Raw genomic sequence first — 17,326 nt, 5'->3', positions numbered from 1 at the left:
CCCACACCCACAACGGACCCACGGCTGCCCACCACAGCTCCGCTCCTGCGTTCATGCGCTCCCGTCATGCCGCGCGAGGAGCGATCTGCCGCCTGATCTGCATGTGATCTGCATCTCATTTGCATGGACACGCCACCTCTACCGTGCTGCCCATTGGCTGCCGTACGTCGATCCCGCGGTAACACCCGGCCCCGCAGCGCCCCCAGCGGCCGGGCGGTGTAACAGCACCACAAAGCAGCGGTAGAATTGGGTCGGACCGAAAGTGAAGCAGTGCCGCCCCAATTAATTTGCATAGCTCCGCCCCCTCCGTCCAGGCCCCGCCCCTTTAGCGCCGTCTACGTGATCACGTGACTCGGCAGCGTGGCCGGCGCAGACGTGGCGAGCGGCGCGCGGCGCACGTGTGTTCGCGCTCAGCCAATCGGCGGGCGCCGTGTGCGCACGCGCGGTGCCGGCCGTTCCCGTGGCCGTGGGCTCCATGGCGGCGCTGGGCCCGGTGTGTGGGGGCGGCGGGCGCTGGGAGGTGGTGCGGAGGGGGAGGCGGCACCCGGGGCGGACACGGCAGCTCCCAACGGCTCCCGGGGCGAACATCGCCACCACCGAGACACTGTTCGAGCTCGGGTTCGAGAGAGCAACGAAACGGGCGGGACGGGAGGCGGCCGAACCGCAACAACAGCAACAACAGCGGAGACAGCAACCGGGAAAGGGAGCACGGAAAGGAACCGGGGATGGAGGGACCAAGAACGGGCGGTACCGGACACTGGAGGAGGCGCTAAAAGCCGTGAGTGGGGCGGGGATTGAATGGACGGGATCGGGATACACCGCATCAATGGGGGGAATGGGAAATAACTGCACACGGAGCAGCGCTGAGAGCAGGGGATGGGCAGCAATGGGCAATGCAGGGCAGTGCAGGTGATAGTGCAGGGGATGGCAATGCAGGTAATAGATAGACAGTTCAGGTGATAGGCAGTGCAGGTAATAGATAGTGCAGGTGATGGGCAATGCGGGTAATAGACAGTGCAGGTGATGGGCAATGCAGGTAATAGATAGACCGCGCAGGTGATGGGCAGTGCAGGTAATAGATAGACCGCGCAGGTGATGGGCAATGCAGGTGATAGATAGTGCAGGTGATGGGCAATGCAGGTAATAGATAGACAGTGCAGGTGATGGGCAGTGCAGGTGATGGGCAGTGCAGGTGATAGACACATCTCAGAGCCATCTCTCATTGCAGCTCAACGTGGCCGACCTGCAGAAGGAGCTGGATAAGAGTCAGAGCATGTTCCCAGAGAACCCCTCAGTGTGGGTGAAGGACCTGGCCGGCTGCCTCAACTACAAGCTGCAGGCGCCCAAGAGTGACCCGGTGCTCAGCCAGCACAGCCACGGTCAGTGCTGCCATGGGGGGAGGTGGCTGGGACTCCGTGTGCTGCACGGCTCCTTTGTGGTGCTCTGAGCTGCAGAAATACAATATAGCATTTCAATGATGCTGGGATGTTTGTTTTGCTGGGTCTTCCTTTTATGCATCACCCAGTGGTACAGTCTGTGCTCACTGTGTTCCTCTTTACCTGTTGGACTGCCTGCAGATTATCCTTACTGCCTGGTGAGCAAAGAGCTGAAGAGCACCATCAGATCCCTGCTGGGAAAGTCTTCTGGCGTGCTGGAGCTCTTCTTCGATCACTGCATTTATACCATGCTGCAGGAGCTGGACAAGACGCCCGGTGAGCACAGTTGCTGCAGAGCAGCCCAGTGCTGGTGGTGGGTTCTGATGTGGGAATGCTTTCATTGCTTGCTGCCTGTGCTGAGAGCAGCACTCAGGGTGGGGTGTGGAAGGAAGCTGTAGGTCAGCCTTGTTGGCTCAGGCACAGTGAGTGCAAGATGGGGGCCCCACAGTGTTGTTATAGAGATCTTGGCACAGATGCTTTCTGAAGTTGCTTTGGGGCAGTATCACCATAGTCACCATCCTGGTGCCTGGTGGGATTCAGGCAGTGCCTGGAGCAGCTGCAGTGTTCCTAGTGGTGCAATGGGGCTGTGGATGACAACTAGGGAGAAGCCTGACCTCATCCCATTGCTGTTCCAGGGGAGTCCCTACATGGGTACAGGATCTGCATCCAGGCCGTGCTGCTGGAACGGCCTAAAATTGCTACCACCAACCTGGGCAAGGTGAGCTGGGCTCATGCTGCTCACCTGGGAACCCAGGCAGTTCAGCTCTTCCTGCTTCCATGAGTCCCTGTGGCCACGTCCCCAAGTGTCACAGCATGGTGCTGGGGTGGGACAGATGGACAGACGGCCCATCGAGCCACCCCTCTTTGCTTCCCCAGTACCTGGAGCTGCTGCGCTCACACCAGAACCGGCCGGCCAAGTGCCTGACCATCCTATGGGCTCTGGGGCAAGCTGGCTTCACCGACCTGACTGAGGGCTTGAGAGGTGAGAGCATATGTGTGCCCCAATGGGGTCCTGTCTGCCTAGAGTGGCTCCCATGAACTGCTCATCTATCGTGTGTTGTGTCTACGTCTTGGCCGTATACGTCAAACATGAGCTGCTACCGCCATTAGGGAGGGAGTATGTTTATAGATGTGTAAACACACAGAGCTATTTCAGTGTCACCACTGTAAACACTGGGAAGTGCTTTATTATTTTCTCCTGCTGGAGCTCAGCCAGCAGAGCCCATTTCTGGCTCCCTGGAACATGCCTGGTTCTTATGCTGGCCGCAGTCCCGGAGCTGATGCTTCTCTCCACAGTGTGGCTCGGTGTGATGCTCCCCGTGCTCGGCATCAAGGCGCTCTCCCCATACGCTGTCTCCTACCTGGACCGTCTGTTGACGTGAGTTGCCCCTCGGGTGTGTGCCTGGACATGGGCAGAACCTGCTGGGCCGTGGTGTCCTTTCACCTGCATTGTGCTCATGGAGCGTGTTTGTGCGCCCTCTGCTTTGCAGGGTGCACTCAAATCTGACCAAAGGCTTTGGCATGATTGGACCCAAGGATTTCTTTCCCCTCCTGGACTTCGCCTTCATGCCCAACAATTCACTGGCACCTAGGTAGGGCTGTGCCACCCGGCAGCGTGCAGAGCCCCGTGTGGTGTGGGGACAGCATCCCAATCCTGGTGCTTCTCTGTATCTTGTGGGATACGCAGCTCCTGGTGCCCCTGGGGAAAGGCACAGTGAGATTGAGGAGGGGGTCATGAGGTGGTAGTGGAGAAATCAAGGGGGTAGGAGAAAACCTATTGGCATCAGGGAGGGAGGAGCTGGCAGCTCACTGTACGTGCAGGAGGCAGCTGTCCCCAGCCAACCCTTAGTCTGCCACTGCAGCATTCATAGTACATCAGGTGCTCCTGGAGCTGCTCGGGGCAGGGTGAGATGGGAACGTTGTGCTGTTCTGTCACACTGTGGACTCAGGGGCAGCTCAGACGAGTCACTGCAGGGAGCACATGGGGCACTGTGGGGATGGGGCCAGCAGCTACAGGCAGCGCCTCTCCCAGCCTGCAGGAGCAGCTGCGGCGGCTGTACCCACGCCTGAAGGTGCTGGCGCTGGGCGCGAGGCCGGAGACAACGCTGCACACTTACTTCCCCTCCTTCCTGTCCCGAGCCACACCGAGCTGCCCAGATGCCATGAAGAAAGAGGTGAGAAGGGGGGGCTGGGGGTGCCGGGTCTCTGTGCATCCTGTGGGCGGCGTGGTGGCAGCAGGTCTGGTTCTCCCTGCAGCTCCTCATCTCTATGAGCCAGTGCCTGAGCGTGGATCCGCTGAGCTTCAGCGTCTGGAGGCAGCTCTACACCAAGCACCTCTCCCAGTCCAGGTGGGTGCAGCAGGCAGTGCTCCAGGCTGTCGCCGTGTCTGGTCTGGCTGCCGGGTGTGCTTTGGCACAGCGCTGGGGAGCACATGCATTGCTGCTGAGCGCCAACCATGCCCTGCTTTATTCTGCCCCGCAGCTTGCTCCTGAGCCATCTGCTGGAGTCCTGGGACAGCAGCAGCAGGAAGGTAGGAGTGAGCCGTGAGGGGCTGGGTGCCCAGCGCTGAGCTCCCTCCGACCGCTGCAGCTCTGCTGTCCCCAGACACGCCAGGCCCTGCAGGAGACCGTCCGCTCCTTCAAGGTGACCAACGAGGAGCTGGTTGCGAAGGGACCCGGCAGCCAGCAGGACGTGGCTGCATGTGACGCTGCCTGCAAGGTGAGTGCCTCCGTGCCGGGCTGGGGCTGCTCCTCCTTACCGAGGCCATGGGCACGGTGTGATGGGGCCGTTCTGCTTCTTCCCAGCTGCTGCTGCAGAAGATGAAGGGCCGGGGCTTCCCCTGGTCCCGGCTGCTGCTCGTCCTGCTGGCGTTTGCCGTTGGTTTCCTCATACACGATGTCCGGACACACGGTTCTCTGCAGGGTACGGCAGCCTCCGTGGCCCCTCTGAGTTGCCCCAGAGAGAATCTACCCGGGGGTGCCCTGCATTGTGCTCAGTGCCGCTCTGTTCTTGCAGCCTCCTCCTGTGCCCACGCGCTCCGTTCCTCCGGCATCCTGCCCGCTTGGCAGCACGCCTGGCACAAAGCAGCCCACTTCTCCCTGGAGGGCTACAGGTCAGTGTCCCCAGCAATCGGCAGCGCTGCCACTTGAGCGGCGTGAAGTGGCTAACGCAGCACCAAGTGATTTCTGTAGGGAGCCCTTTTAGCTCGGGCAGCGTTCCCCGGCTGCTCCTGGAAGTGCTTTTCCGCTCAGCTCTTGAGTTCTCCCGTTCCCTTGGCTGCGGCGGCGGTCTGCAGGTACACGTGTGCTCCCGTGGCTTTGCCGTCGGTGCCGGCGCGCCCGGCGCGGCCTCAGCCTGCGTTCCCTTGCAGGTGGTTGGAAAGGACCGTGCCCGCCTGCTGCTCCCGTATCACAGCTCTCCTGCAGCCCACGCTGCAGCCGCTCTGGGCGAAGGCGGCCGAGCTGGCCCTGCACATCAGCAAGCAGTGCTCCACGTTCATCGCATGGGCTGGGGAGCGCCTGCCCTGGCTGCTGGAATGGGTGAGGATGGGAACGGTGCACAAAAGTGGGGGTGTGTGAGGCTGCTCTGCTCCCAGCCCCGGTCTGAGCTCCCTACCTCCTTTCTCTCTCCATGCAGCTCCAGTCCCAGGTCCCCGACACTGTCCTGCACGTGGCTGAGTGCATGCGGGAGCTGCTGCTCTTCCTGCTGCAGAGCTGCCTGCTGCCGCTGCTGGAGCACGTGGCTGCTGCCCTGCAGCGCGGATGGAAGCACTGCGTGGACGCCTGCAAGTGAGCATCACCTTTTGGTCCCATATGTTGTGCCCACTGGGGCTGTGTGGGGTCCCAGCCGGCTCTCAGCCAGCGCTATTGGGCTCAGTGTGGTGAGGGGCTGCTGCCCGTGGCTCAGGCTCTGCCACGCATGTAACTATTCTCCTCTCTTTGCCAGTGGAGAAGCGCTGTGGGACTGCGTGAGGGACAACCTGAGCAACTTCACCTATTCCTCCTGGCTGTACCTGCAGAACACGACCCTCGCCCTTAAGAACTGGGCCCTGGCCATGATCTCTGGACATTGAGCTGCTGGGGGGACGCAGTGCAGCCATCCCCACCACTGCCACCAGCGGGTTGTGGCCCTGCTGTCCCCGCGGGGTCATTACGGGTGTCCGGCTGTTCCGGGGTGTCCCGGTGTGGGGCAGCGCTGTCGGGGTGGCTCAATGAACAAGCTGTGCACCTCCAGCTCTATGTGTGTGTGTGTGTGTGTCTTTGTGCTGCGTTGCGGCTGGGGGAGGGAAATATGGGCTGGGTGGCAGGGCCGATGGGTGGGCGGGTGACTGGGTGCCCCGTTCCCATCCCCGGGGCCGGTTTGGCGGTGCAGATAAGGAGGGTGGATTTGGATCCGCCCCGCCCCCGCAGCACCGCGATAAGGGCGGCAGCGCAGCGCTGTGCGTACGGAGCGGGGAATTAGCTCAAGTGGTAGAGCGCTCGCTTAGCATGTGAGAGGTAGCGGGATCGATGCCCGCATTCTCCAGTTTTGCCGCAGCCCGTAGTACTCACCTATTAGTACTCACCTATTAGTACTCCCCTATTACTCCGTTATACTCCCGTTATACTCAGTGCTCGCGCACTTTCCCGCGGGGACGCGCTCCCGTTTGGTGCGCGCGCCCGGCGGAATCCCCGGGGAGCGACGGCGGCGCGCACAGCCCGGCCTCGCGCGTCGCCGTTGCCGTGGCGCCGTCCAATAGCCGCCCGCGTTGCTGGGTGCGGCGTTCAACGGGCGGCCGCGTTGCTGCGTGGCGGCGGCGCGGCCATGGAGGTGCGTTGCGGCGGGCTGCTGTTCAGCTCCCGGTTCGACTCGGGGAACCTGGAGCGAGTGGAGCAGGTGGGGCCTAACGACGGGAACGGCGGCACGGCGCCGGGCTGCGCCGAGCTGCCACCGGCCGACTACGAGTTCAACGTGTGGACACGGCCCGACTGCGCGCACACACAGTACGAGAACGGCAACAGGTAACGGGCGGGTATCACCGGTGGGTATCACCGGGCGGACACCGGACAGCACCGGACAGCACCGGGTACCACCGTGCGTGACGCTGCGTCCCGCAGGTCGTGGTTCTACTTCAGCGTGCGCGGCGGCGCGCCCGGGAAGCTGCTGAAGCTGCACATCGTGAACATGAACCGGCAGAGCCGGCTGTACGCGCACGGCATGGCGCCCTTCGTCAGAACCGTGCCCGGCAGGCCGCGATGGGAGAGAGTGCGGGAACGGCCCTGCTTCCAGGTACGGGAAACGGCGGCGGAACGGCTGTGCATGGCTGAGCGCTGCGCTAACACTGCAACGTGTGTGTGTAACGGCACCGTGTAACGGCACCGTGTGTAACGGCACCGTGTGTAACGGCACCGTGTGTAACTGCACCGTGTAACTGCACCGTGTAACTGCACCGTGTAACAGGTGGTGGACGCCCAGTTCGTGCTGTCCTTTGTGCACCGCTTCCTGGAGCAGCGCGGCAGCACCACGTACTTTGCGTTCTGCTACCCCTTCTCGTACGGACAGTGCCAGGACATGCTGGCACAGCTGGACGGCCGCTACCAACACTGCCGACATATGGCGCCCGGCAGGTGCGACACAGCCCGGCTGACACTGTGTGCAATGTGTGCAATGGGTGCTTTGTGTGCAATGTGTGCTTTGTGTGCAATGTGTGCCCTATGTGCCCTGTGTGCAATGTGTGCTTTGTGTGCACTATATGCCCTATGTGCCCTGTGTGCCCTGTGTGCACTATGTGCCCTGTGTGCCCTGTGTGCACTATGTGCTTTGTGTGCCCTGTGTGCACTATGTGCCCTGTGTGCCCTATATGCATTATGTGCCCTGTGTGCCCCGTGTGCCCTGTGTGCGCTATATGCCCTGTGTGCCCTTTGTGCCCTGTGTGCACTATGTGCCCTTTGTGCCCTGTGTGCACTATGTGCCCTGTGTGCCCTATATGCATTATGTGCCCTGTGTGCCCCGTGTGCCCTGTATGCACTATATGCCCTGTGTGCACTATGTGCACTATGTGCCCTGTGTGCCCTATGTGCCCTGTGTGCTTTGTGTGCACTATATGCCCTGTGTGTCCTGTGTACACTATGTGCTTTGTGTGCCCTGTGTGCCCTATGTGCACTATGTGCCCTGTGTGCCCTGTGTGCAATGTATGCTTTATGTGCACTGTGTGCCCTGTGTGCTTTGTGTGCCCTGTGTGCTTTGTGTGCCCTGTGTGCTTTGTGTGCCCTGTGTGCACTGTGTGCCCTGTGTGCACTGTGTGCCCTGTGTGCTTTGTGTGCCCTGTGTGCCCTGTGTGCCCTGTGTGCTTTGTGTGCCCTGTGTGCTTTGTGTGCCCTGTGTGCTTTGTATGCCCTGTGTGCCCTGTGTGCTTTGTATGCCCTGTGTGCCCTGTGTGCACTATGTGCCCTGTGTGCCCTGTGTGCACTATGTGCCCTGCGTGCCCTATGTGCCCTGCGTGCCCTATGTGCCCTGCGTGCCCTATGTGCCCTATGTTCCCTGTGTGCACTATGTGCCCTGTGTGCCTTATGTGCCCTATGTGCCCTGCATGCGCTCACAGGGGGAGCTGTATAGGGAGGGTATGGGGGTCAATCCTTATGGCTCAGAGCTTCGCTTCAGGGATGGGCTGGGACAGAACTACTTCCTTAGTTGGAAGGAGAAGGGCTTCTTAGAGTGCTGAGTGCTGCCCTGCAAAGCCCCGCTTCCATTCTGCTTCCATTCTGCTTCTATTCTGCTTCCTTTCTGCTTCCTGCCTGCGGGATCGTTTGCTCGTCTCCTTTTCCCCCCTGCCACAGAATCACAGAATGACCCGGGTTGGAAGGGACCTCAAGGATCATGTAGTTCCAACCCCCCTGCCCAGCAGGGCCACCAAACATACACATTTACTAGATCAGGTTGCCCAGGGCCCCGTCCAACCTGGTCTTGAACACCTCCAAGGACGGGGCATCCACAACCTCCCTGGGCAGCCTGTTCCAGGGCCTAACCACTCTCCTAGTAAAGAACTTCCCCCTAACATCCTCCCCTTCCCATGGTTCTGATTCCCGTCCCAATGAGGCTCATCTGGAAGTTATGACTGATGACCCTGAGAGCCCAGCCTGATGCTGAGGATTTAGGGCAACATCCCCTGAGCTCCTCTCTCCCCGCAGCCCCCTGGATTCGGTCTATTACCACCGGGAGCTGCTGTGCCATTCCCTGGACAAGCTGCGCGTGGACCTGCTGACCATCACCTCCTGCCACGGGATGCAGGAGCGGCGCGAGCCCCGGCTGGACAAGCTCTTCCCAGACACAGACACACCACGGCCACACTGTTTCACGGGGAAGAGGGTGAGCGGCTGCACGGGGACCCCGGGGCGTCTCTGCTGCCCCATATGTGGGCTCAGCATTGGAGCGGCGTGGGGCCCTGCTGGGAGCACTGCCCATCTGCTCGCCCCCAGGTGTTCTTCCTGAGCAGCCGCGTGCACCCGGGGGAGACGCCGTCCAGCTTCGTCTTCAACGGCTTCCTGCACTTCATCCTGCGCGAGGAGGATCCCCGTGCCCAGATGCTGCGCCGCATGTTTGTTTTTAAGCTCATTCCCATGCTGAACCCAGACGGAGTGCTGCGAGGCCACTACCGGTGAGCAGCTCGCTGCTGGTGTGGGGTTCATGCAGCCCAGCTGTTTGCAGGAGGAGCTGCACCGATGGGCTCCAGGCTCAGCGATGACCTCCAGGTGAGCATGGGGTTGCCCATTGCAGGACTGACTCGCGTGGGGTCAACCTGAACCGGCAGTACCTCAACCCTGATGCCGAGCTGCACCCCGCCGTGTACGGGGCCAAAGCGCTGCTGCTGTACCACCACGTGCACAGCCGTGTGCTGCCGGGCAGCCCCGACTGGAGGACCTACGTGTCACCGCTCAGCAGCAGCGTGCTCAGCACCAGGTCTGCCAACCAGCCTGTTCCAGAGGCAGTGCTGCCAGAGCTGGAGAAAACAAATAACCTCCACAACACACCCAGCACATGGAGCCAAGGCCTCGGCCCTTCTCAGGAGCCCCCTGTGGAGCTGATCCTCCCAGCTCAGCAGCACTGCGAGGAGGAAGCCGGGCAGCCACCGCCGCTTCCCGAAGCCATCCCGCCCCAGCACAGCGGGCTGGCCTACTACGTCGACCTGCACGGCCATGCCTCCAAGCGTGGCTGCTTCATGTATGGCAACAGCTTCAGCGATGAGAACGATCAGGTGAGGGCAGGAGTGCTGCCTCGGGGCTGTGGTCTGAGACCACGAGCTCTCCACTCGTGGCGCTGGGATCTGCAGCCGGTCCTGGCCCTGGTGTGGGAAGGATGGGAACTGCCCCTTCGTCCCATAATGGACATGAGTAGCCTGGTGAGCCGTGCCTGCTGCTGGCTGTGAGCAGGGGATGCAGGCCCTGCAGGGATACTGCAGGGATACCACATCCCTGGGGTGCTGCTGGGGCACAGCGTCACCTCTCACCCTCTGTGCCGCAGGTGGAGAACATGCTGTTCCCTAAGCTCATCTCCTTGAACTCACCTTACTTTGACTTCACGAGCTGCAACTTCTCAGAGAAGAACATGTATGCCAAAGACAAGCGGGACGGGCAGTCCAAGGAGGGCAGCGGGCGTGTGGCCATCTACAAAGCACTGGGGATCATCCACAGGTAGGCAGAGCTCCACATCACGCCGCGCTGTGCCAGCCTGGCTGGCATCCAGCAGATGGATCTGGGCCCAGACCCAGGCAAGGAGCTGGGTGTGCTGGAGGCAGATGTGGGAGCTCCATCTCAATGCAGGTGCATCCTACCCACAGCCTCTGCAGTTTCTCTTTGCCTTTGTGTCCCTCCTGCAGCACTTCTGACTTTCTACAGCGTAACTTCAGCTGGGAAGAAGCACAGAGGTTACCCAGCTCTTGTCTAAGCACTTGTGGTCTATGTTTGCTGCTTTGCAGACTGAGAGCTCTTTCCCAAATAGACATGTTTGCATTTAGCAGTGATTAAAACTTCTTAGGGAGGTTCAGCTTTGCAAATCTCACGCACAAGATTGCTGTGGTATGCAAGTTGAGGGCATTCTCCCGCTCTGCAGCAGCCGCATGCCTCTGTTCAGCAGCAATGTGGTATTTTAGGACTGTTTTTGCTCTGGTTGCTGGGAACAGAGGGAGGGCAGCTGGGAGCCAACAGGGAAGGGCACTAAGAAGTCGGGTGTGCAGCACTTCCTTAGCAGATCCCCCACTTCCCAGGTATTAGAGCTAATGAGCCTCTTCTTGTTAGTGCATCACCTGGGGTGGCCCACCAACCCTCTGCAACCACCCCAGGCAGGTGTTTGCAGCCCCCTTAGACAGCAGTGCCTTCTCCTGGGACACAAGCAGTGCTCCCTGAGTGTTTCTATCACAGTCATTTTTCTCAGTCGCTCCTGAGCACGAATTAATTTCCTGTACCTGGAGCAGGGATGCACAGAGCGCTGCCTGTGGCCACGTTAATCATTGATCTGAAAAGCCATTGCTTTTACACGCAGCTTGGAAAAGCTGAGGGCAGAGAAAGGTCGAATGTTGAAACAAAGAACGATAATGTGGCAAATGGAAAAGTTCTCACAGACTGCTTGAGCGTACAGAGAGAGGCAGAGGATGTAGGAAAGCACTGTGAAGAAGGGTTCAGGGAGCTGGATTTGTTTGGCTTGGAGAAGAGAAGGCTTCAGGGAAAGAAACCTCATTGTGGCCTTGAAGGATGTGTGTAAACAGGAGGGGGAGCAACTGTTTACAAGGGTGGGCAGTGATAGGACAAGGGGCAATGGTTTCAAACTGAGACAGGGGAAGGTTCAGGTTGGAGTTTAGGAGTAAATTTTTCACCCAGAGGGTGGTGATGCACTGAACAGGTCACCCAAGGAGGCTGTGGATGCCCCATCCCTGCAGGCATTCAAGGCCAGGCTGGATGTGGCTCTGGGCAGCCTGGGCTGCTGGTTGGTTGGTTGGTTGCACATAGCAGGGGGTTGGAACTGGATGATCACTGTGATCCTTTTCAACCCAGGCCATTCTAAGTTCCAGTGATTCCATGGGAGCCTCACCGTCAAGTCATCCATTCTATTCCCTGCTATGGGAAGAGCCACGCTCATTCCTCCGTATCTGCTCAAAAGGGAAACATAACCTTGATCATCTTAGAGCAGAGATTAGAGCAGCGGACAGTGGCACAGCAGCACTGGTGTAGAAGGACATTGTGTAATGTCAGGCAGGCCTCGTGTGCTGCCCCCGGGTCACAGAGGAGGAGTAAGTGCCACAGTTGTGTTTGCACCGCTGCTGCCTGTGGTGCAGCAAGGCCAAAGGCTGCATGGAAGGAGAGAATTCCTCTGTGTTGTGTCAGGAGCCCCGTGCCCACCCCCAGGCCTCCTCCTTGCCTGTGCTTTTGTGTATCTGCTGTCCTGTTCTTGAGCGTGACGATCCCCAGAACAAACCACCTCCTGGACCCCTCCTGTCCTGGCTGAGGTTCAGGGTGTCCCCAGTACAGATGCTGCTCCGTCCTGTTCCCATGCTGTGCTCGTGCCATCTGCTCTGCTCCCTTGTGTCAGGATCCCGAGCTCCCTTGTTGTGGCCATCGTTACTAATGGCAGCGTTTCCTTCTACCCCACAGCTACACACTGGAGTGCAACTACAACACAGGCCGCTCTGTGAACAGCATCCCTCTGGCCTGCCACGACAACGGGCGCGCCAGCCCCCCGCCACCACCCACCTTCCCTTCCAGATACACGGTGGAGCTGTTTGAGCAGGTAAGAGCTGCCGCAGGGCAGTGGAGCCGCACCGTGGGGCCACATCTCACTGCCACCCCTCACCCCACAGGTCGGCAGAGCTCTGGCCGTGGCTGCTCTGGACATGGCAGAGTGCAACCCGTGGCCGCGCATCGTGCTGTCGGAGCACAGCTGCCTCAGCAACCTGCGGGCCTGGATGCTGAAGCACGTGCGCAGCATGCGGGGCAACCCATCCTGCGTGCGGAGGAGAGGAGGCCGCAGCCCCCCCAGGAGCACCGGGTGAGGGTCGGGGGGTTGTACTGTGTATTGGGAGGGCAGGGCTGAGCCGCTGGCGTCACACTGAGGTTCATTTCTCCTCCCTTGGCAGCGGGCTCCCAACCTCGGCCTCAGAGAGCGCCCTGTCCCGCCTGCGCAGCTTCAGCCACGGCAGCCAGCAGGACTCGCCCCGTGTCAGAGCCTCACCCAGCTTCCCTGGTGCTGCTGTGGATGCTCCGGGCCTACAGAAGGGTGGCGTGCAACCCCCAGCACCGCTGCGAGGTAAGCCGGGCTGGGGGCCACTGGCACACATGCTGCAGTGCCTGCCGAGCTGCTGTGCCGAGCCACAGCCCTGACCCAAGGAGCACTTGGTGCTGGTGTAATGCTTTGGTTTGATGTGACAAAAGTGGGACTGTGTGGAAGAAGTGCGTGTGAGAGCGGCCGCCCCGTCCTCTCGAAAGGGCCCCGGACACGTGGCAAGAGACCCCTGATGGCAGCATCCATTGGGGCTGCAGGGCCGGCACAGTGCCCGGCCCCACATCTGGGCTGTGCTCGCTGCCCACTGCTGCAGTGTGCCCTGGGTCTGAAGCATCACTGTGTGGAGGGCAGAGCAGTGTGAAAACCTCTTACCCCGCAGCCTCTGCCACCCAGATTGTTGCTGGGAATACACCAAAGTGCCTTTCTGCACAGCGGCTGAGGGTGCTGCAGGTGTGTGCCATGCTACCTGCACAGGCACAACCACAGCCCTGCCACGGGCTGACAAAGCAAGGCGGTGGCTGTACCCCTCACTGCAGGGCACAGCCCAGAGGTGGGCACAGCCACGGTGCTGCAGGAAGGCTGCAGCAGTGCACAGCATAGCAGGGCTTGGCTGCAGCCCCAGGCTGCTGCAGGGCTCCCAGCCCCACAGGCGTTGCACTGTGAATAAGCAGCAGTGGGGCTCGGAGCAGAGGGCTGTGGGTGCTGCTGGGTGTGCGTGGAGCTGTGCTCGGGTCCAGGCTTTGTGCTGCCATGTTTCTGACTGTCGGTGTGTCCCTGTACTTGGCTTCCTCCTGCGCGGTTCCTTCCCGGTGTTGGGTAGTGGTTCTTCTCCGCCTCGAGGGCACAGCAGGGAGGAAATAAAAGGTTTGTGTTCCCGTGGGCACGTTGTGGCGTCTGTTCCTTCTGCCGTGCACAGGCTGCCCACCCACAGCAGGCTGCAGTCGTGCCATCCCAGCCATGGTGTTTATGCAGCATGTTGGAAGTGTGGCTGTAGGCTGCCCGACCCCCTGGCTGTGCCATTGTGAACCCCCAGAACCCCCCCTTCCTTGCTGCTGTTCCCTTGTGGCACCGGGATGGTTCTGCTCCCTCTTCCTTCCCCGTGCAGCTGGAGAACGGAAGCACTCGGATCCCATGGCGTGGGGCTGCACAGGATGAGGGTGCTGCCCTGGCACATCTCCTTCTGTGTGTTGTGCAGAATGGGGCCAGACGCTGCCACCTGCACAGGACGTGGGGTCAGTGCTCAGGCCTGGCTGTGCTGCATGTCCTGTGCCACAACCTATGGGGACATCCTGCACCGCTGGCCCTGACCCCCAGCAGCCTCATCTCAGCTGCTTCCTTAGAGCCAGACATGGAGCTCCTGCTCCGGTCCAGCCGAACTTGAGGGGACCTCATTGCAGAGCTCTCTGGTGCTGGGATGAGCCCAAGGTTGAGTATTGCTGCCCCTGAGCACCAGCACATGGCATCTGGCTGCTGCACACCCAGAACTCCCCACTAGCTGCACTGAGACCCCCACAGCATTGGTCCTGCTCTTGTCAGGCTTCCTGCACGCCCTCAGCTCCCTATGTTGTCTCCACAGCCCCATGCTGTTCCCTTGTGCCCCGCTCCCAGCCCAGCCCTTACCTCAGGGCTGTGTCCTGCAGACCTCAGCTCTGCTGTGGCACACACTGTGCTCGTGCTGTGTCCCCTGCAGGCCCTCATTAGCAGCCCTCCTCCATCAGGGCTGCCGACATGCAGCGCAGGCTCAGGGCTTTGTCTGCGGCCGCAGCCTGTCCCTGCGGTGCGGGGCCGCGTGGCTGCAGCTCTTTCTTCTCCCTCCAGCATCCTGTTTCCCATTAGCCAGGCCGTGCTGGTTACCGCCCTCCTGCTGCTGGCGTTCCAGCAGCTGTAAAGCTTTGGCAGCAGCCAGTGCAGCTCTAATGCCAAAAGTCCTCTGGGCACAAGGGGCTGATCCTGTGCCAAAGCCTTCCCTGTGCCTTGTGCTGAGGGATCTGAGCTCACCCTGTGCTCTCCGTGCAGCAGAGGGATGTGGCCTCATTGCTGTGCAGCACCAGACTGAGCTCTCTGCAATGAGCCATCTCCTTTGTCCCACAGGGTCCCTGCCGGCAGCTCCCTGTGCGGGGTCGGTGCTGGGTGCCAGCTGCAGACTGCAGGAGGCTCCGCACGGTGCTGGCAGCAAAGCAGGGGCCACGCACGGCACCGTGCTGCTGCAGGTACGGCTGCGCAAAGGGGAGCGAGGGACCTGCTGGGTCTGAAGGATGAGGGGCTGGGGCTCAGTGCTGGGAAGGGACGGGGCCTCACGTTCTGCTCTTCCCCGCAGGCGTTCCCAAGGAAGCCGAATGCCAGGAGGGCCCTGGAGCAGCCCGGGTAGGTGCCGGCATGGCCACGACGCCCACAGGAACCCCTCGTCCCCACAGCAGGCCCGGCGCACCGCTGAGCCCCTCACTACCCTGTGTGGTTTCCTGCAGCCCGGGAGGGCTGACCAGCCGCCCCAGCAGGATCCCGGTGCGGAGGAAGGCGGCAGCAGCCCTGAGCCTGCCGGCACTCAGCTCCAGCAGCACCGCAGCCCTCCAAGCCCCCGTGCACAGCTGTGCTGCGCTCTGCACCACGCAATCCACCCCAGGCGGAGCTGCCCCGACCGCCCCGGTACAGGAGGACAGTGACGCAGCACCAGCCCTGCCCCCACTCCCTGCACCCCCAGCGCCCCACTCGGAGACCCCCAGCACCAGGGCACCCAGCGTGGAGGAGCTGCTGGGCGACGGTCTGCACCCCCAGGTACATCCCAGGGGGTGGTAGGGGCGCGTGGCACGAGCTGGGGGCTCCACTCCTGGCCTCCCTCCACCCCGTGTCCTGCTTTGCAGTGCCCACCCAGCCTCGCCACCGCCCGCCCCGTGCTGCGCTCCTACCGCCAGCTCCTCTCCTTCTGTGCTGAGGCCTGACCGTGCCCACGGGACCCGCACGTGTCACCGCTGTGTGCCCGACATGGCGGCCACAGCACGGCAAAGCCGCAGCCGCCGTCAGCGCTGCATCGAGTGCTGTGTGCGGGGCTGGGGGCCGCCCTGCTCAGCACTGAGGCCACGAGGCATTTTTACATAACACGGTTTTGACTAATATCATGTTTCTGTCACAGCCCGGTCGGAGCCGACACGGTGGTGGGGGGGAGGTGAGGGTGAGGGTAGGATTCCACAGCTGCCATGGTGGGGTGCTGCTCCGTGTGGATCTGTGCAGTGCGGCCCTGTGGGGAGAGAGCACTGTGAGCTAGGGGGGATGGGGACAGGAATAGGGACAGGATGGGGATGGGATGGGGACAGGAACAGGGATGGGATGGGGACAAGATGGGAGCATGTGTGACAGGAAAAGGGACGGGATGGGGATGGGATGGGATGGGATGGGATGGGATGGGATGGGATGGGATGGGATGGGGGCACGTGTGACAGGAATAGGGACAGGATGAGGATGGGGATGGGGACAGGAATAGGATCAGGATGGGGCTGGGGCTGGGAAGCAGAATGGGGACAAAGGGGGGATCAGGATGGGAACAGGGATGAAGACGGTGATAAAGGAAAGGTGTGTGATTGGAATGGGGACATGATGGAGATGGGGACACGTGTGACAGGGATGGGAACGAGGTGGGCTAGAACAGAGATAAGAGGAGCGGGGGTCGGGATGAGGATCACGTCGGAAATGGGGACACGGGGACAACGGGGATCACGACGGGGACGTGATGGGGAGCGGGGCGAGGGGAGGGCGGGGAGCGGGTCCGGTACCGGAGCCGGTGGTGGCGGGTCCCGGTCAGTCCTGGCGCTTGGGGTTGTTAACGGCCACGTAGTGGTACAGCACGACGAGCAGGAACAGCGACACGCCCAGCATGTTGGCGAAGATGGCGAGCTGCACGTCCGTCACCATCCTGCGGGCAGCGGACATGGGCACCGGGACCAGAACCCCCCGGTACCGGAACACACAGCCCGAAACCCCCCGGTACCGGAACCCACAGCCCGAAACCCCCCGGTACCGGAACCCACAGCCCGAAACCCCCCGGTACCGGGAACCCACAGCCCGAAACCCCCCGGTACCGGAACCCACAGCCCGCCCCGTCCGGTCCGGTCCCTCCGCTCACGCGCTGCCGCTCGGTTCCCCCGGTTCCTCCGCCGGCTCCACGTCGCCCCGCGCCACTTCCGGTCGCCACTTCCGGCCGCGGGGCACGGCGGGACAGCGAGGGGGCGGGACGCGGATCGTTCGTGACGTCACGATCCCGCCGTGACGTCACGGCCCCGCGGTGACGTCACGGCCGCGGTGTGGCATCCAGCCCCGTCCCACTCGTGCCGCAAATAGCGCGGGATGGGACGGGGAACGAAGGAACGGGGGAACCTCCGCCCTTGGGGCTCCGCGCCCCCGCGCCGTGACGTCACAGCGGGCCCGAGGCGTGACGTCACCGCCCGCCGGCGCCCGGGGGCAGCGCCGTGTCACGGCGGGGCCGGGGCTGCCCGTGACGTCACGGCGGGGTCACCGTGGGGACGTGGCGCCGCGCGGGTGGGACCGGGGGGGGTTAACGGGGCATAACGGGGGATAACGGGGGATAACGGGGGGGAGCAGAGCGGTGCCACGTCCCGCGGTGCGGGGCAGCCACCACAACGGGGCGACGCGGG

At 61.9% G+C, this 17,326-nt stretch overlaps 3 protein-coding genes, 1 long non-coding RNA gene and 1 other non-coding gene across 9 annotated transcripts; 3 read left to right on the top strand and 2 right to left on the bottom strand.

Annotated features, from left to right (window-relative positions):
* Positions 1-429: 429 nt before the first annotated feature.
* Positions 430-5,668, top strand: TMEM214 (transmembrane protein 214). Its single transcript, XM_015859613.2, has 16 exons — positions 430-778; positions 1,229-1,379; positions 1,578-1,712; positions 2,072-2,154; positions 2,313-2,418; positions 2,733-2,814; positions 2,927-3,028; positions 3,469-3,610; positions 3,693-3,784; positions 3,918-3,966; positions 4,041-4,154; positions 4,241-4,358; positions 4,452-4,548; positions 4,807-4,975; positions 5,073-5,224; positions 5,382-5,668. Exons 1-16 carry the CDS (start codon positions 476-478, stop codon positions 5,506-5,508), a joined length of 2,022 nt encoding a protein of 673 aa, XP_015715099.1. The 5' UTR covers positions 430-475; the 3' UTR covers positions 5,509-5,668.
* On the bottom strand, positions 2,585-5,134 carry LOC116653150. Its single transcript, XR_004306552.1, has 2 exons — positions 5,052-5,134; positions 2,585-3,135 (listed from the first exon to the last, which is right to left on the bottom strand). It is a non-coding gene; the product is annotated as an uncharacterized LOC116653150 (long non-coding RNA).
* Positions 5,669-5,887: 219 nt separating the features above from the next.
* Positions 5,888-5,960, top strand: TRNAA-AGC. The gene has a single exon. It is a non-coding gene; the product is annotated as a tRNA-Ala (tRNA).
* A 58-nt stretch (positions 5,961-6,018) lies between these two features.
* Positions 6,019-15,793, top strand: AGBL5 (ATP/GTP binding protein like 5). 3 transcript variants are annotated; one of them, XM_015859610.2, is made up of 14 exons: positions 6,019-6,436; positions 6,533-6,704; positions 6,876-7,042; positions 8,603-8,780; positions 8,891-9,069; positions 9,189-9,666; positions 9,933-10,102; positions 12,056-12,191; positions 12,262-12,449; positions 12,538-12,707; positions 14,775-14,893; positions 15,001-15,047; positions 15,149-15,455; positions 15,542-15,793. In XM_015859610.2, exons 1-14 carry the CDS (start codon positions 6,240-6,242, stop codon positions 15,617-15,619), a joined length of 2,586 nt encoding a protein of 861 aa, XP_015715096.1. In that variant the 5' UTR covers positions 6,019-6,239; the 3' UTR covers positions 15,620-15,793. The 3 variants fall into 3 exon arrangements, with proteins under 3 accessions (XP_015715096.1, XP_015715097.1, XP_015715098.1); XM_015859611.2 differs by lacking the exons at positions 14,775-14,893; positions 15,542-15,793 and having other exon boundaries at positions 6,020-6,436; positions 15,149-15,449; XM_015859612.2 differs by lacking the exons at positions 14,775-14,893; positions 15,001-15,047; positions 15,149-15,455; positions 15,542-15,793 and adding an exon at positions 12,833-13,563 and having other exon boundaries at positions 6,020-6,436.
* Positions 15,780-16,933, bottom strand: OST4 (oligosaccharyltransferase complex subunit 4, non-catalytic). 3 transcript variants are annotated; one of them, XM_015859619.2, is made up of 3 exons: positions 16,798-16,933; positions 16,448-16,587; positions 15,780-15,915 (listed from the first exon to the last, which is right to left on the bottom strand). In XM_015859619.2, exon 2 carries the CDS (start codon positions 16,584-16,586, stop codon positions 16,473-16,475), a length of 114 nt encoding a protein of 37 aa, XP_015715105.1. In that variant the 5' UTR covers position 16,587; positions 16,798-16,933; the 3' UTR covers positions 15,780-15,915; positions 16,448-16,472. The 3 variants fall into 3 exon arrangements, with proteins under 3 accessions (XP_015715105.1, XP_015715106.1, XP_015715107.1); XM_015859620.2 differs by having other exon boundaries at positions 16,764-16,887; XM_015859621.2 differs by having other exon boundaries at positions 16,754-16,870.
* Between the last annotated feature and the right edge of the window lie 393 nt (positions 16,934-17,326).

Source organism: Coturnix japonica, chromosome 3 (assembly GCF_001577835.2).
Source record: "Coturnix japonica isolate 7356 chromosome 3, Coturnix japonica 2.1, whole genome shotgun sequence".
Classification (NCBI taxonomy): domain Eukaryota; kingdom Metazoa; phylum Chordata; class Aves; order Galliformes; family Phasianidae; genus Coturnix; species Coturnix japonica.
The sequence above is the reverse complement of the archived record's forward strand: the minus strand, read 5'-3'. Positions and strand labels throughout refer to the sequence as shown.

Excerpts from the sequence above, each read along its gene's own strand:
- TMEM214 (XM_015859613.2), top strand. The coding sequence starts at position 476 with ATGGCGGCGCTGGGCCCGGTGTGTGGGGGCGGCGGGCGCTGGGAGGTG. Across the intron at positions 2,155-2,312 it reads CTACCACCAACCTGGGCAAG|TACCTGGAGCTGCTGCGCTC; the intron begins GTGAGCTGGGCT and ends TTGCTTCCCCAG. Across the intron at positions 2,419-2,732 it reads CCTGACTGAGGGCTTGAGAG|TGTGGCTCGGTGTGATGCTC; the intron begins GTGAGAGCATAT and ends TTCTCTCCACAG.
- AGBL5 (XM_015859610.2), top strand. The coding sequence starts at position 6,240 with ATGGAGGTGCGTTGCGGCGGGCTGCTGTTCAGCTCCCGGTTCGACTCG. Across the intron at positions 7,043-8,602 it reads CGACATATGGCGCCCGGCAG|CCCCCTGGATTCGGTCTATT; the intron begins GTGCGACACAGC and ends CTCTCCCCGCAG. Across the intron at positions 14,894-15,000 it reads ACGGCACCGTGCTGCTGCAG|GCGTTCCCAAGGAAGCCGAA; the intron begins GTACGGCTGCGC and ends TCTTCCCCGCAG.
- OST4 (XM_015859619.2), bottom strand. The coding sequence starts at position 16,586 with ATGGTGACGGACGTGCAGCTCGCCATCTTCGCCAACATGCTGGGCGTG.